This window comes from Malaclemys terrapin, chromosome 12 (genome assembly GCF_027887155.1).
Source record: "Malaclemys terrapin pileata isolate rMalTer1 chromosome 12, rMalTer1.hap1, whole genome shotgun sequence".
In the NCBI taxonomy this organism is placed as follows: Eukaryota; Metazoa; Chordata; order Testudines; family Emydidae; genus Malaclemys; species Malaclemys terrapin.
In genome coordinates, this window is record NC_071516.1 from 2,230,729 (window position 1) to 2,245,682 (window position 14,954).

A 14,954-nucleotide genomic window follows, 5' to 3' on the forward strand; every position below is an offset into this window, starting at 1 on the left:
CCATAGAGGCGGAAGGAGCGCGAGCGAGCGAGCGCGGCGTCACTCCCACAATGCCCCGCACAATGGGGCCGCCGGGGCCTGAGCCGGAGCCGAGCCTGGCGGGGCCCGGGGGAACGGGGTGAGTGCGGGGACGCGGGGAGCCCCGGGGCAGGGGGAGGAGCCTGCCAAGCCACGCCCCCTTCCCCCCCGCGAGCGGCCATCTCCCCGCGGCCGGGGGGCGCGCCTGAGGGGGCTCTGGCGGACGGGACCCCCGCGCGAGGAGCCGGTGCCGCCTCATGCCCCCTCGCCCGGCGAGCCCGGGCCGTGGCTTGGCAGAAGGCTGTGTAGCCCCGAGCCCTTCCCTGCCCCTGGGCGGCGCGAGAGACCCGCCAGCGTGCGGCGAGCCCGGCCGGGGAGATCCCGCCTCCGCGCCGCTCGGGGGAGGCTCCCCCGGTCCCGATCCGCCGGGCGGGCCTGGGCTCCCGGCTGCGGGGCCGGCAGCGAGCTCCCGACTGCTGGAGCCCGAGCCCCCCCGCGCAGCGGGGAGCCCCGTGCCCCAGGCAGCCTGCAGGCCCATGCCCCGCACCAGGGCCAGCCTTCCTTTCCAGCTCGCTCCAGGGGCTGCGTGTCCGAGCTCGAACCACGGCATCAGGTTCTCCCCCCCCCAGTTCTGCTCTGGCGACTCTAGTGATCGTCTCCCAAACGTGCCCGCGGTTCAAAAGGCGCAAATGATGATGTATAGGCTGGTTAGCCTGACATCAGCCCGGGACACTAACATGGGGTAGGCGATGTAACCGATAAAGAATAGGCATAGAATTAAATGCCAGTCAACATTCAACATGGTTTTATGGGACATTGGTCTTGTCAAATTTGATTACATTCTTTGGGAGGAGGGAGTTTGGTTGATAAAGGTAACTAGGTAGGCAAGGTGAGTGAGGTGATATTTATTAATAAAGATGTAATCTATGCAGAGTTTTGTAAGGCATTTGACTTATTACTGCATGACATTTCGATTTAAAAAAAAAGCACTATACAAGATCAGTAAAGCACATGTTAAATGGATTAAGAACGGACAGATTCATGGTATTTGTCAATGAGGAATTATCATCAACTAGAAGTGTTTTTAATGGGGTTCTGTAGTGATCGGTACTAGGTCCAATGCTATTCAACTTTTTCATCTATGATGTGGAAGTGACTACTAAATTACTGCTGATAAAATTTTCTGACGACACAAAAATTGGCGGAGTGGTAAATCAGGAGGAAGACGGGGCTGTCACACAATGCAATCTGGATTGGTTGGTAAACTGGCCCCATTTCAATAAACTATGTTTTTTTAATTCAGCCAGCGTAAAGTATACATTTAGGAACAAGGAATGCAGGTCATACTTACAGAATAGTGGGGGAGGGGAACTGTGTCCTGGAAAGCAGTGAGTGAAAAGGATTGGGGGATGATAGTGGACAAGCAAACAACATAAGCCCTGGTGTGATACTGTGGCAAAAAGGGCTAATGCATTCCTTTGATGTATAAACAAGGTATAATGAATAGGAGTAAGGGGAGGCTATTCTACCTCTGTATACAGCATTAGTGAGACAGATACTAGAACACTGCAGACAATTCCGGTGTGCACATTTTAAAAAGGATGTTGAATGAGAGAGGGTGCAAAAAAGAGCACAACAATTATTCAAGAGCTGGAGAAAATGCTTTTGTGAGGGATTTAAAGAGCTCAGTCTGTTTAGCTTGTCAAAAAGAAGGTCGAAAATGACAATTATAGTGTGTAAGTATCTTCGCGAGGATAAAATAATGGGACACCTGCCAACCAGTAGCTGACATGAAATTTGGGATTCCTGAACACGTTGGGGAAAGAGGAGAGGGGACCAGCCCATTGCTACTGGATTTTAGAGCTGGGGTACCTTAGCTTCTTTTTTATCCTCTAATAGGTGTCTGGTAAAGTTTTCAAGCTATATAAAAACAAATTCTCTTTCTTAGTATGACTTCAAAACATCATGCTTATAGATACTAAGTCTCCTGGAGTCCTCCCATCCCCACTATTTTCCATTCTGTCTGAAGGAACCATTTGTAGTGTCATGGTTTCATCCTGTATCCAGGGCCAGTTCTTCTCATTTATTTATAATCTTCATTAGGGCTCTGTCTTAATAGAAGGATTGGTTCTTTCCCTTCCTGGCTGCAGATCTGGCCCACACCTGGCACGGCTGTTGATGTGTGGGTACAAAGTTCTTCCCTCATATGCAATCATTGAGAAGGGGTTAGAGAGTTTGATGCTATTTTAAGAAGAGTTTCTCATGCTGCTAAATTTAAAGGAGGAGGATATACTCCACTGTGACTTTGGTAAAAACAGTCATTCAAGTTAACCCTTTCCTGCCACATGAGGTTGTGGAGATTCACAGGAAACAGTGTGAAGGCAAAACAGGGGACAGACTGGAGTCAAATCTCAGGAGCCTCTTACTAGAGCTGTAGTGAAAAATCAATATGAGTTTTAATATACTAGCAGAAACCCTCCAAGAGGAAACAGAAAATCCATAAGGATACTACCAAATGTGTAGTTTTGCTGAAAAGCAGATGCTTTAATTGTCCATGATGATGTATAAGATCAGGTCAGACAGTAAAAAGGGAGCTGTCTGTCATTACAGCAGGCTTGTTGATCCAGATAGCCAGGAACAAGTCCACCTATGGTGGAAAGAAAATGAAACAGAGGCAGCCTACATTAGCCTCCCTCAGAGGGTCATATGTGCTTGTCTTATTGACTCATATTTGCTCCACAAGAGCTACTTCTGTCAGCTCACCCAGCTCTAGGCAGCTGTAGAATATCAAAAAAAAAAAAAAAAAAAAAAAAAAAATTGAGACTTGTGGAATTTCTGTGACAGATGCAAGAAGGGAAGCCCAGCAAAGCGTAAGAGCAAATTAAAAGAGTGAAATAGATGAAGAAAGGGACTAGGATGAGGAGCGGATGTTATTTTTAAGAAGCAGATGAGGAAAAGGTGACAAGCTTAGAGGCATGACCAGCCAGTACGTTCAGAGGAAATTAATACATCAGGCAGCAATGACTTTTAATACAGTAGTTGAAGTTATGTGATCAGATAATGGTTATTGTGTGGGAAAATTCTAACCCTCACCTCCTTTTATTCATAAAAAATTAGTACAAGTGCCTTTAGGACCCCCCTGAGATTAAGGAAGGAAGAGGACTGGTGAGAAGATGACCTGAGACTGGAGAAGAACTTTCTCTCTTTCCTTGGCAGCCCTCTGTGCTAAGAATGCTCCAGCCTGTTAGGAACATTTCTCCACACAGCATGGATGATTGGGTAGCAGGGTTAATCTCACATCCAGATTTTACCCGAGTGGAAGCATTCTCAAACCAATCCCTTGTACCAGGCCATGTTGTATTGTGTTCATTTAGAACAAAATGTAATTCAGGGAAATAGGAGAAATTCTTATGTCAGTGGGCCAGCATAATCAGTGGCTTCATACAGGCTGTTACTAAGGTATATTTGTAGCCGTTCGGGTGAACAGCTAGAACAATGCAGTATCCTTACCCTACCTGTTCTGTTGTTTCAGATGAAGATTTCTTGCTGTTAAAGTCATATCATTGCAAAGGTTCCAGCTCTACTTGGACAGCGTAACAGCAAGTCGCCCACAGGTATGAGTTCTGCTTAACATGGCCCTGTTCTACTAGGCCTGCCATGACGGCATTTTTTACCAGTGTTCCTACTTGGATTCAAGATGCAAAGCAGGAGGAGGAGGAGACGGGCTGGAAATTAGTTCCCAGGCAAAGGGGTCGAGAGGCCGAAAGTCAAGGCAAGTGCCAATGTGAAATTTCTGGGACCTCCTTTACCAATGTGGACAAGCTGAGAACTCACACATTCACTCATACGGAGCAGAGACCTTACAACTGCCCTCAGCTGCACTGTGGAAAGGCCTTTGCATCCAAGTACAAGCTCTATAGGTAGGTGACTATGCTGAGTGCCTCTAATTAACAGTTCTCTCCCCTCATAGGACAGGGAGAATCCCACTACACTGTGGTTTTGTTATATCTAGTGGCAGGGTGGAAGAGGGAAAATCCTTGTTACTTTGCAAGTAGTTAAGTTCCAGGTGTTACCGAATTTCTTTAGCCCCTTCCCCTTCTGAAGACCTCACATTACTTTAAAACTTAAGGCCCAGGATAAGTGTTTTCTGTTTTATTGATGAAGATATTGAGGCACACAAGTTAATCTTACAAAGCAAATGGTAGAAGGCCAAGAATCCTTGTCCTATGCTTTAATCACAAAGACCATTTCTGTCACACTTAGTAGCCAGCCTTGAAGAGCCAGACTTTGGTGCTGAAGAATGGGATGGGATCATTAAATTTGCTAAATAAGGTCACTATGAAGATAGGCTGGATGGATCAAGGTTTTTGAGAGGGTAAAGAAAATTCCATCTGTGAGTTTCAAGTAAGAATTCAGCCCAAATTGGTAGTGACAAAAGGTTACCACCATCTGATGGCTGCTGCTGAAATGCACTGCTGGTCTCACTTCAGTCCCCAGTAGGCAAGTGTCCAACACAAAAACTACCAAAGTTGGCACTAGCTAGTTACCCTGGTTGGCAGGCTCAGTAGAGAAGGCAAGAACTGAATGGAAGACCAAAGTATACTTGTGTAGATGTGATGCCTTCAGTCAGGACTGAAACAACTTAGAAAGGGCATTGTGAGAGAAGTTTGAAATGCTACTGACCATGATCCTTTACTGGTTTTGGGGATGGAGGAGTTGTGCTTCTAGGGCTGTCAATACAACCACTTTAAAAAGCACTAAAATTTCACACAAGATTTTAAACAAAAAAAAAAAAGTTTTGAGGGAGTAGGGGGAGAGCTTGCAAAAACAGCACTTACTGTGCTGTGGGTTGAACACTACCCTAACTTTCCTTCTCGATTTTCCTCACACAAGGCACATGGCCACACACTCTGCCCAGAAGCCTCACCAGTGTATGTACTGTGAGAAAATGTTCCACCGGAAGGATCATCTCCGCAATCACCTGCAGACTCATGACCCCAACAAGGAAGCCCTCCACTGCCCTGAATGTGGCAAGAACTACAACACCAAACTAGGCTTCAGGCGACACCTGGCTATGCATGCAGCTGCCAGTGGTGATCTGAGCTGCAAAGTGTGCCTGCAGACCTTTGAGAGCACGCAGGTTCTCCTGGAACACCTCAAGGCTCATTCCAGGAGGGCATCTGGTGGAACAAAGGAAAAGAAGCACCCGTGTGATCACTGTGACAGACGCTTCTACACACGTAAAGACGTGCGGAGACACCTCGTGGTGCACACAGGGCGGAAGGACTTCCTGTGCCAGTATTGTGCTCAGAGGTTTGGACGGAAGGACCACCTGACCAGGCACATGAAGAAGAGCCACTCCCAAGAATTGCTGAAGATCAAGACAGAGCCAGTTGACATGTTGGGTCTCCTAAGCTGCAGCTCAACTGTAGCAGTGAAAGAAGAGTTGAGTCCAGTTTTATGTATGGCACCCAGAGACATGATGAGTGGTAAGAGCTTTCCTGGCATGCTGCCTATGGGCATGTACAGTACACACCTCCAAGCTCTGCCAAGCTCAGGGATGCCCCATTCTTTGGTTCCCAACTCTCTTCCAATGGGAATGAGTTATCCTCTGGAATCTTCTTCTCCTATCTCCTCCCCACCACAACCTCCTCCGAAGTACCAGCTCGGATCTACCTCATATTTACCTGAGAAACTACCCAAAGCAGAGGTGGAGAGTTTTCTGTCAGAGCTTCCTGGCAGTCTGTCTCTCTCATCTGGTGAGCCTCAGTCCTCCTCACCTCAGCCAGTAACTCTGGACGAGACTCTGCTTTCCAAGAGCCCTGCTAACCTTTCAGAGGCTCTCTGTGCTGCTAACATGGACTTTTCTCATCTTCTGGGCTTCCTCCCCCTGAATCTTCCTCCATGTAACCCACCTGTGTCAACAGGGGGGCTGGTCATGGGCTACTCACAGGGGGAAACCCAGCCATTGCTTACCACTTTGCAACCTCAACCTCAAGAATCTCCCGGAGCTGGAGGCTCCCTGAACTTTGGTCCCCTTCATTCATTACCCCCTGTCTTCACCTCCAGCTTGAGCACAACCACCCTGCCACGTTTCCACCAGGCATTCCAATAAGATGACTGTGGCACTGGTGAGCGGATCTTCCGCTAATACTTGCTCGGAGAGCCTTAAAAATGCACAACTCTTGTACTTCTCTGCTGGGATGTGAAAGCTTTTGAAAGCTGTTTCAGACAGGACGATTCTGGTGTCTGGAGGGAGCACTTGTAGACTGGAACAGCAGATATCCCTGTGCATGTCCCAGTCCTCGATAGTGAAAAGGTTTCAGCTGTATTTTTTTTTTTTTTCTATTTTTTAAATCTGTGAATCGGGAGCCACACTTAGCACTGAGGTTTTGGAGCCTTGTTCCTCTTTGGGAAGGTATTGAATCTGAGGAGCTGGGGCTGTTTCAGCTTGGGCAGACTTGGACTAACCTTTGGAAGAGTCCAACTTCCATTTTTATGTTACCACATTGCAATCCTGGCATTACAACCAGTACCTGCAGGTGAATCAGGAGGAGGGGGACGTCTAGAGACCTATCCCATATGGAGCAGAGGGGAAGAGCTGTCCTTCCCCATTACCCCATCCCATCACCTTTACAGCTTATGCCATTTTGCATCAGTGTTAAGCAATAATGATAGCATCAACACGATGGATGCACACCACCTCGTTTCTTTTTGCAGAGCCATCAGATTAGGCTCATTCCAGTGAATTTTTTTTTTTTTTTTTAAACCACAACAGGAGTCTCTTTCTATCATTACAAAAATAGGAGGCACCAGTGTACATTGGTTTTGTATCTGGTGTAGCTAGAATACTGTTTACACAATGAAGTCAGGTTGCACTGATTTCTCCTCTTCACTTGTCACATTTTTTCCCCCATGGGGAAAATAAACTGACTTGGACTACTTCAGCCTCTGCCATTTTAAATGGTAGTTCTTTGCACATTCCCTTTGACTTCCCATATGCGTCAGAGGGGGATGGAGCAACTTGGACATCTGGCTCACTTTTGTGGTGTATGAAGTGCGCCCTTTCAAAAACACCACAACCACACAGATCCTGCCTCTATCTTGGAAACCAAAGCATGTGAAAAAGCAAAGTTTAGAGCTAGTAGTTGGCAGCATCAAGTGCTATCGTACAGGAGACCCAGGTTTGGGAGTGATCTCTGGGCTTCTGCTCCATAGGTTAGACATGGATATGAAGGACAGGGTATGAGCTGACATCTTTTCTGCCACCAGTTTGCCAGGGTCAGTGACTTCCTGGCTGATCCACAATGCAGTGTCAAGAGACATATTTTGACCTCCACAGTGGAGTGATAGCATGCAGGAGTCAGGAGAAAACAAAACTGGCCCTAGTTTTGTTTACACTTAGTCACTGTATTTGAACTGTTTCCCCAACACTAATTGTCCTAACAATAGCTGAGGTCTCTGGGATTATAGTCCCTCTTCCTCTCCTCTAGCCTAGAGTTGTGGGCCTTTTTTATTTCTCCTTTCTCCTGCCATACCCCCTGAACCCTGGGTTCCACTTCCCTTGCTCCCCATCATCTGCAGCCCTTGAGTTCTCCTTTGTGGAATCTCCACCTACTGATAGCAAAAAGCTTAAACTTTTAAGGGTCAGCTCCGCATAGTCTCCTGTTCACATCATGCTCGGTAGCCCATAATCTTGGGTATGTTAAATCCAGCTATGTTTTAATGCACATCTACGAACACAGACATGCAGCTTTTCATACCTCAGCATGTAAGAGCATAACAGGCTAGGAGGGAGTTTATCAACATCTCTTTACAAGCCCCCAAAACAGATATCTACCTCTGTCCTGTTATCTTAACTCCGTAAATGAAGTCAGTTACTGTCCCCCGCATTCTCTTCTTTCCCAAGAACGTGTCCGCCTCCCTCTTCACTTCAGCTGACATTTTTTTGCTTCTATCTTCCGCCATTTGTCTCTAACCCACAGCATGCAATTAGTTCTGTTTCATTTGCTCATATAGCTGGCTCTTCCTCCACTTTACTCAAGGACTTCCTATAATTTTTTAGTAATGTCTTCCTAACCCCAACTGGTGAACCAGCTAGACCTTGTCATTTAAGTTTAGCCAGTGAAACTGCAAATACTACTTTCGTTCATATCAGTGTACGTTTTTACCTCAGCAATATCCTGTGAAAATGAGTTCCCCAGATTAAAAGTAGTACTTCCTTTTATCCATTTTCAAATGTTGCCTTTCAAATTTCAGCAAGTGCCTTCTTTTAATTTGAAAAGGCAAATAGGGGGATCTCAGCTGGTCTTCTCTTAACCATTCATTATTTTTAAATACCTCAGTCATGTCTCCTATTTTTCTCTTTCCAAATTAGTTTAACAATTTCACCTTCTTAAGTCTGATTTCTGTCTTTACATATATTTTTTTTAAACAAAAGCAAAAACGGAAAAAAACTTGGTGATCAGAACAAAGCGTTATTTGGATTTATGCAGTGCCATAATCATTTTTCCTCATCTCTAAATTTGTAACATCTGATTCTCTCTTGGGGTTTTTTTTGCCTTCATTGTGCTTTGAGAAGAGATTTTCACTGAAATATCTTCAGTGGTAGCCAAGTCTACAGCCAGGCAAATGCCTCCATTTTCTACAAATACTCTCTCAAAGAATCAATGGAATTCACTTCACTAGGTTTTGCACCACTTGGTTTGCTTTCCATGGCTATTCCAGCAAGCAAGTTTAAAAGGATGTTCATATATAAAATGATTAACCAACATTAGGGAATATATTAATGGAAAGCAAGTCTAGAACTCAAACCAACTGTTTACTTTGGGAACTTGATGCAAAGATTCATCCTGACCCATAACATGTCCTGTTGAGTTCAATGGCTATAGGATCAGACACTAAGTATGCAGATAAGATTAAAATATTAAGTGTTGTAAATACCATTGTGGACACAGAAATAAATGTAAAAGATCTAGAGAGATGGGAAATAACTAAATGAGATTCATGCAGGACAAATGCAAGTTAAAACATCTTGGGGGAAATAAAGAATTGGAGAGGAGATATTTGGAAAGCAATATTGTGAAAAAGACTAAAGGGGTGATAGAGGACAGCAAGTTAGATGTATGTTTACAATGAAATGTGACAACAAAAAAGCCCTGTGGGATTTTAGACTGGATAAAGCAAAGCAATTCATAAGAGGAATCAATTTCTATAACTGGTAAGACCTCATCTGTAATAATTATATTGGGATGTATGTAGTGGTTTACATCCCTATGTCTCCTACCACTTACAACTGAATATCATTTGCTCCATATATAAAATAGGGATAATGAGACAGGTTAAAGTCAACATCAAAAGTTCAGAAGTGCCTTTTAAGAATCTATATTTGGCTTGCTCAGTGGTAGAACCCATGAATCAACTTCTTGACTCGAGCCCTGCACCATGCCCGATCATGCTGGGTCCTAGAATACTGTATGTTTATAGGCACCACTGTACCAGAAGGGCATAGACAAATTGAATTTCAGAGGAAAGCAATTAAAATGGCCAAGTGGCTGGAGCGGCTCACTTTAAAAAGAAATTAATAGAAATAGACACCATGTAACGACCCTCAAATTTAAAGACCCAGGAGAGAGAGAGGGGAATTACTGAGGGTAGTACAAGGGGGATAATAAGGTTAAATAAATAAAAGGGAAAGTTTAGGTTGCATAGCAAGAAGGATGTCAGTCTCCCAGTGGAAGTTAAGATGTTTCAGACTAGACTGGCTCAATTTTAGTAAACACAGTAAGGAATAACTCTGCACTGCTAAGGAGGTGGGCTTCCTGGTCCTTCCCAGGCTCAGATTTCTAGAACTGGGAGAATTCTCACTCAGATCTTTTTCCTGAGGGCTTACAGCTGGTTCAAGAACCCTTCTGTGTGCAGGTAGTGTAAATAGGAAGAAACAATGTCCATTACTTTGCATTTGTCTATGCTGAATTTCATCTGCCATCATGTTAGCCACTTACCTGATTTTGCTAGGTCCTTCTTAAAAAGAAGGGGAGTACTTATGGCACCTTAGAGACTAACAAATTTATTAGAGAATAAGCTTTCGTGGACTACAGCCCAGCCCACTTCTTCGGATGCATCCGAAGAAGTGGGCTGTAGTCCACGAAAGCTTATGCTCTAATAAATTTGTTAGTCTCTAAGGTGCCACAAGTACTCCTGTTCTTTTTGCGGATACAGACTAACACGGCTGCTACTCTGAAATAGGTCCTTCTTGAGTGCCTCATAATAGGGCCTGCTCTTTAACCTGAATAATGTTGGAAAATCGCCTCACTGCTCATCCTCTTTTCCAGGCTAAGTGGATGATAGATTTGATTACTTTTGTTTGGAAGCTTCGCTTTTTGTTCTTTTAATTCCTTCAGCACTGACAGGTGAACAGCAGCTCTCTAGGTGACTTATTGTAATTCATGCTGGAGTTTCTCCATTGCTGCTTCAACTTCACTGCCTGGAAAAAAAAAAATCCTGCAAAGGGCATTTCTCATTGCTTTCGGTGATGAAGACTGGTGGAAAAAATCATTTAAGATGCTTTCCCAGTCTTCCTACACTCTGGTCATCCCTTTTACTCTCTCCCAGACCCACTGATTCTTTCATGGGCTGCCTCTTTGTAGTTAATTCCTCTTCAGGTTCCCCCTTAGCCACATTTTGATAATTTTCAGTTGATCCAGAGTGTAGGTGGTTTTCTTCTCCGTAATGATCTCAGTAATTATGCCAATAGTCCACAATTGTCACCACAGACAGCAACAGCCAAAGTCTCTTTAAATTACAACAGTTATTAAACTTATTGGGCTTATACACAAATCCCACACCAATCAGACACCTAGTATCCAGAATGTTCTATGCTGCGAACAGATCACTGTACAAATTGATTAATCTCCTTAAAACACTATAAATGCACTTCTCCCACAAAAACAGAGTGGAACCTGCTTATAGTGAAATGGTTTGCACAGAACTGTATCATTAAAAAGGTCTTTCTATCCTAGCTGGTCAATATTTCTTCATCTCTGCTCCTACAGCCACTTGTATCATTTTAATCCCCTCTGATGTATATTTTAATCTTCGCACTGAGAAGGCTGATACCTGAATATGGCTCATTTGATTTTTATACTGTGCTGAGAGGCGGTGTTGCCTAGTGGATAGAGCATTGGATCAGGATTCTGGAGACCTGAGTTGTTTGCAGATCTGCCACTGGCCTGCTGGGTGACCACATGCAAATCACTTCTCTCTTTTTCTCAGTTCCCTTATCTGTAAAATGGGTATAAAGATGATACTTTTCTCCTTTGTAAAGTGCTTTGAAATCAATAGATGAAAAAGCACTAGTTCAGAGATATGTCAGTAATAATGCCTAAGAGTTCTTTCCTTTCACAGGACACCCTTGTTTCCAGTCCTGGACCTGTTTTTCCAATGTTAATAGATCTGTCCCAGGTTCTCACTATACTGGCCAATAATGAGTTTGTCTGTCTACCTTAAATCTATAGAGATTGACTTCCATTTCCTCATCTTCTTCTGGGCTTCCTTTATTCTTTTGAGGATGCCAGCAGATTACAAACCAGAACCTTTGTTTAGAATCCAACTGTACTCTGTGTCACACTGTTTTGGCATGATTCTCATTCCATCGGCCTCAGCAAAGGCGAGAGCTCTTACCTACCAAGGCAGTTTGTTAATGTACAACCATCCGATCTAAATACCCAGAACCATCTCTTCCCCACAGTTTCATAGACTGCTTCTTATTAGACACTTCCTCTGGTCTCTATAAAAGCAGGTTCAGCAAAACCCTTTGAGTTGATCACCAAGAATATTAGATCTTCAAAATGGAGAACACACAAGAACTTACCACTTTACTTTCAATTGGAAAACTAAAAAAAAAAATCCACATTTTGCTTCCTGTGTTACTAATAGGGTCCTGGAAACTATAGTACAGTCTTATAAGAAAAAAAAATCTGAGCAGTATTTCCTCATACTGAGCGCCTGGTTTCATGTTCTTCTGTATGCTGTACATGTCCCTCCCCTCATTCATGCAATCTTGCTTCCCACCAGCCTCATTCACAAAGTGAACACAAAACTTGGAAAACACGGAAATCATTTCAAATTATGTTCTCGCAACATGTAGCAAGAGAAATCAGTGAAAGTGACCAGGAAACTTAAAGCCTGACAGAAGAAAACGGAGAATTTGGGATTTTATTTTCATTTATTAAACAGGGCAGTTGTACAACCCTCAAAGTGAAAGCATTTGAACTTCCGTATTTCTTGGGTCTTAACAATTCTTCCACTCCATTGCTGTATTCTTAGTGAATAGCACAGGCACTGCATCTTACCCTGAAAATGCTATAAAATCAGAACAACAGGTCTATTGCATAGGATATGCTGAGATGATAAAGGGAAAGCTCTGTGTGAAACAATTCCTGCAGTACAGGAATACCACCACATGTGTCACTCAGAGAATGGGTCCTAGTTAAATTAGATATCCAGCTGAAAAGATCAGTTCACATTTGGCATCTGCACCAGCAAACCCAATTTCTTTCTGCATTTTGTTGTTCCTTTTCAAGGTAACGTACCATTAAAGTTTTCCGCTTGTGGAATTCACCAGCACATCCTGCTCAGAGATGTAGCCTTTGGCACGTTTGGAGAAAGAGCTGAAATTCAGGTTCTTTCTGAACACTGAAGTCTGCATAGCAGATTTAATTGCTTGTGCTGGAAGCCTCATGTCTTGAGCTTATGAGTTCTCCCCACCCTCTTTTTAGTGCCTCATTAAGTTCTTGATTTTTTTTTGTAGTTTTCCCTAATAACTAGGAGCTGTTTTAGAAAGTTTTGTAACATTTGTATCAATATTTTACTTTAACAAGGATATTTAACTAAAAAAAGAGAAAGAATTGCCTTAGTGTAGGTTCAAAAACTGGGTGGTGACAAAAGGGACAGTGCAGGGAACTTCTGGAAACCACCCAGCTTCACCCCTCGAAGTAGTCAAGCTCTGAACCTGCTGCTGGAGGAAAAGCTACAGTGGCCTTCACAGCTATGGCAAAGTCAGGGTGAACTTTGTCACCAGTGGAACAAATTCTGCCTCCAGGTTCCAGTACACAGGAGTGGGACCTCCGAGGGCTGGGGGCACCCCTTTCCAAAAGCAGCAACTTGGAATTTCTCTGCTACTGGAGCGGGGGGAGGGAGCAGCTTTTCTCTTTTACCAGGGATGCAACTCAACCTTTTCCATGCTGCACTTTCAGAGCACCAGTTCCCAACTTCCATTCCTACAGCCACAGCTGTCAAGGCCAGCAGCTTCCCCTCCTTAAAGCTGGATTATTTTTTTAAAAGAAACTTTCTAGCACTTTTATCCACACAGTGAATAACCTCTTTATTGGAGTATTTTTGGGCTTTATATAAAACAAGGTTTTGAATTGTAAAATATCAAGTGCCATTAGGAAATGTACAGCTCATCTCTGTTAAAGTAGCTTTTCCATTGTCTTACAGAATTAAGTCCAAAATGAAAGGGTTTTTTATAATGAAGTTGTTTATTAAAAACGTTTGAACTGTCTGCCTTGAACGTGCACTTTTCCTCAGAGGTTGAAGCTCCAGTTCTCGACATGGATCTGGATGTACTTTTAATTTCTGCCTTCACATATGTGGAGTATATCGGATAAAAAGGCAGTTCTCTTGTGTGTGTCTTTATGGGGCTGGTTCGGTTTTATCTTGGACCAATGAAGGGACAAGAATATAGTATGTTGGAGGCTTACGTTTAAACACCCTGGCCACTTGATTAAAGCTACCAGCAGTGTTGAAACATGACTGTTCCTGCTAATAAGGTTCTAACACCATTTTCCTGACCAGAGTGAAGAAAACTCTTGTTTACTTTCAAGGAAGCATGCTAGCTAATTCCCCCATCTATACTATACAAAATCAGTCCTAGCGGGAACCTGTTTATAACACAGTTATCAATGCAATATCAACTTGTAGTGCAGGCTGGAACTGTACTCAAGTATTGAATGAGATTAAAAGTCATACATCCACATTGCAACACTAAACCACTGCAAGAACTTTTCACATTACTATCCATAGCCTGCTTGAATTTGTAGTGTAGACAGAACCTGTAATGCTTCTCAAAAAAAATCCCTATTAAAAGTACTAGCGACAATCTTGTTTTGACAGTTTGTTGATAATGTGATAAACTGATATGGCAACAAGTCCTTGATAGGTTCTGCTGAAGCTTTTAAATCAGGAATCAGAAGTTACCAGAGGCAATCCCTTAAGCACCAAGGGATGGAAGTTAAACAGCTCTTGTATCATAAATAATACTTTACATGTAAGGCACTGTTAGGAGCACTTCAAACACTAAAGTTTCACAGTACCCATTACATTTTACATAGCTTCCCTGGGTCACTGGTCCCACTTAAGTAACTCGCACAACCACACACAGCAACTCATTGGTAGAGCCAGGAATGTTACAATCTACAAGCCTGGAACTAGTTCTGCTTTAACCTTTACAGTTCTCCCTCAGAAGCAGCTAAGAGCCCTACAAATGAACCTGGATTTCCATGTAAGTGAAGAATTTAGCACGTTTCCTCTCCAGAGACTTTTAACGCGGTCTGCATTTCTTAAAAGCTTCACTAGCCCGGCAACTGTGGCCAGATCCAGACAAAATAACTGGGAACGTGGGAGGAACCATGCATCCTCTCATACATTCTCTTCATGACCCTAAAACCTCGGTTAGTCACTTCCTAGACTTCAAATTGCTGTTTTCCAGGCTAAACAATGTTGCAGAAACCCCAACAAAAGAGAGTGGCAGTAAGTGGCCATCTACCATCCAAGCAAACCATTCATTGATCTATGCAGAAAGGCAGGTGCAGATCTAATTTCTTAGCTTGACAGAACTTTGCAGGCAGAAAGGAACAGGTATTATGTTGTACAGT

General features: G+C 43.6%; 1 protein-coding gene across 2 annotated transcripts; it reads left to right on the forward strand.

The window, feature by feature from the left end:
- The first annotated feature begins 30 nt into the window (after positions 1 to 30).
- PLAGL2 (PLAG1 like zinc finger 2) lies at positions 31 to 10,073 on the forward strand. Of its 2 annotated transcripts, none has more exons than XM_054046143.1 (3): positions 31 to 118; positions 3,551 to 3,938; positions 4,912 to 10,073. In XM_054046143.1, exons 2-3 carry the CDS (start codon positions 3,676 to 3,678, stop codon positions 6,131 to 6,133), a joined length of 1,485 nt encoding a protein of 494 aa, XP_053902118.1. In that variant the 5' UTR covers positions 31 to 118; positions 3,551 to 3,675; the 3' UTR covers positions 6,134 to 10,073. The 2 variants fall into 2 exon arrangements, with proteins under 2 accessions (XP_053902118.1, XP_053902119.1); XM_054046144.1 differs by lacking the exon at positions 31 to 118 and having other exon boundaries at positions 3,590 to 3,632; positions 3,716 to 3,938.
- Positions 10,074 to 14,954: the final 4,881 nt, after the last annotated feature.

Excerpts from the sequence above, each read along its gene's own strand:
- PLAGL2 (XM_054046143.1), top strand. The coding sequence starts at position 3,676 with ATGACGGCATTTTTTACCAGTGTTCCTACTTGGATTCAAGATGCAAAG. Across the intron at positions 3,939-4,911 it reads TCCAAGTACAAGCTCTATAG|GCACATGGCCACACACTCTG; the intron begins GTAGGTGACTAT and ends TCCTCACACAAG.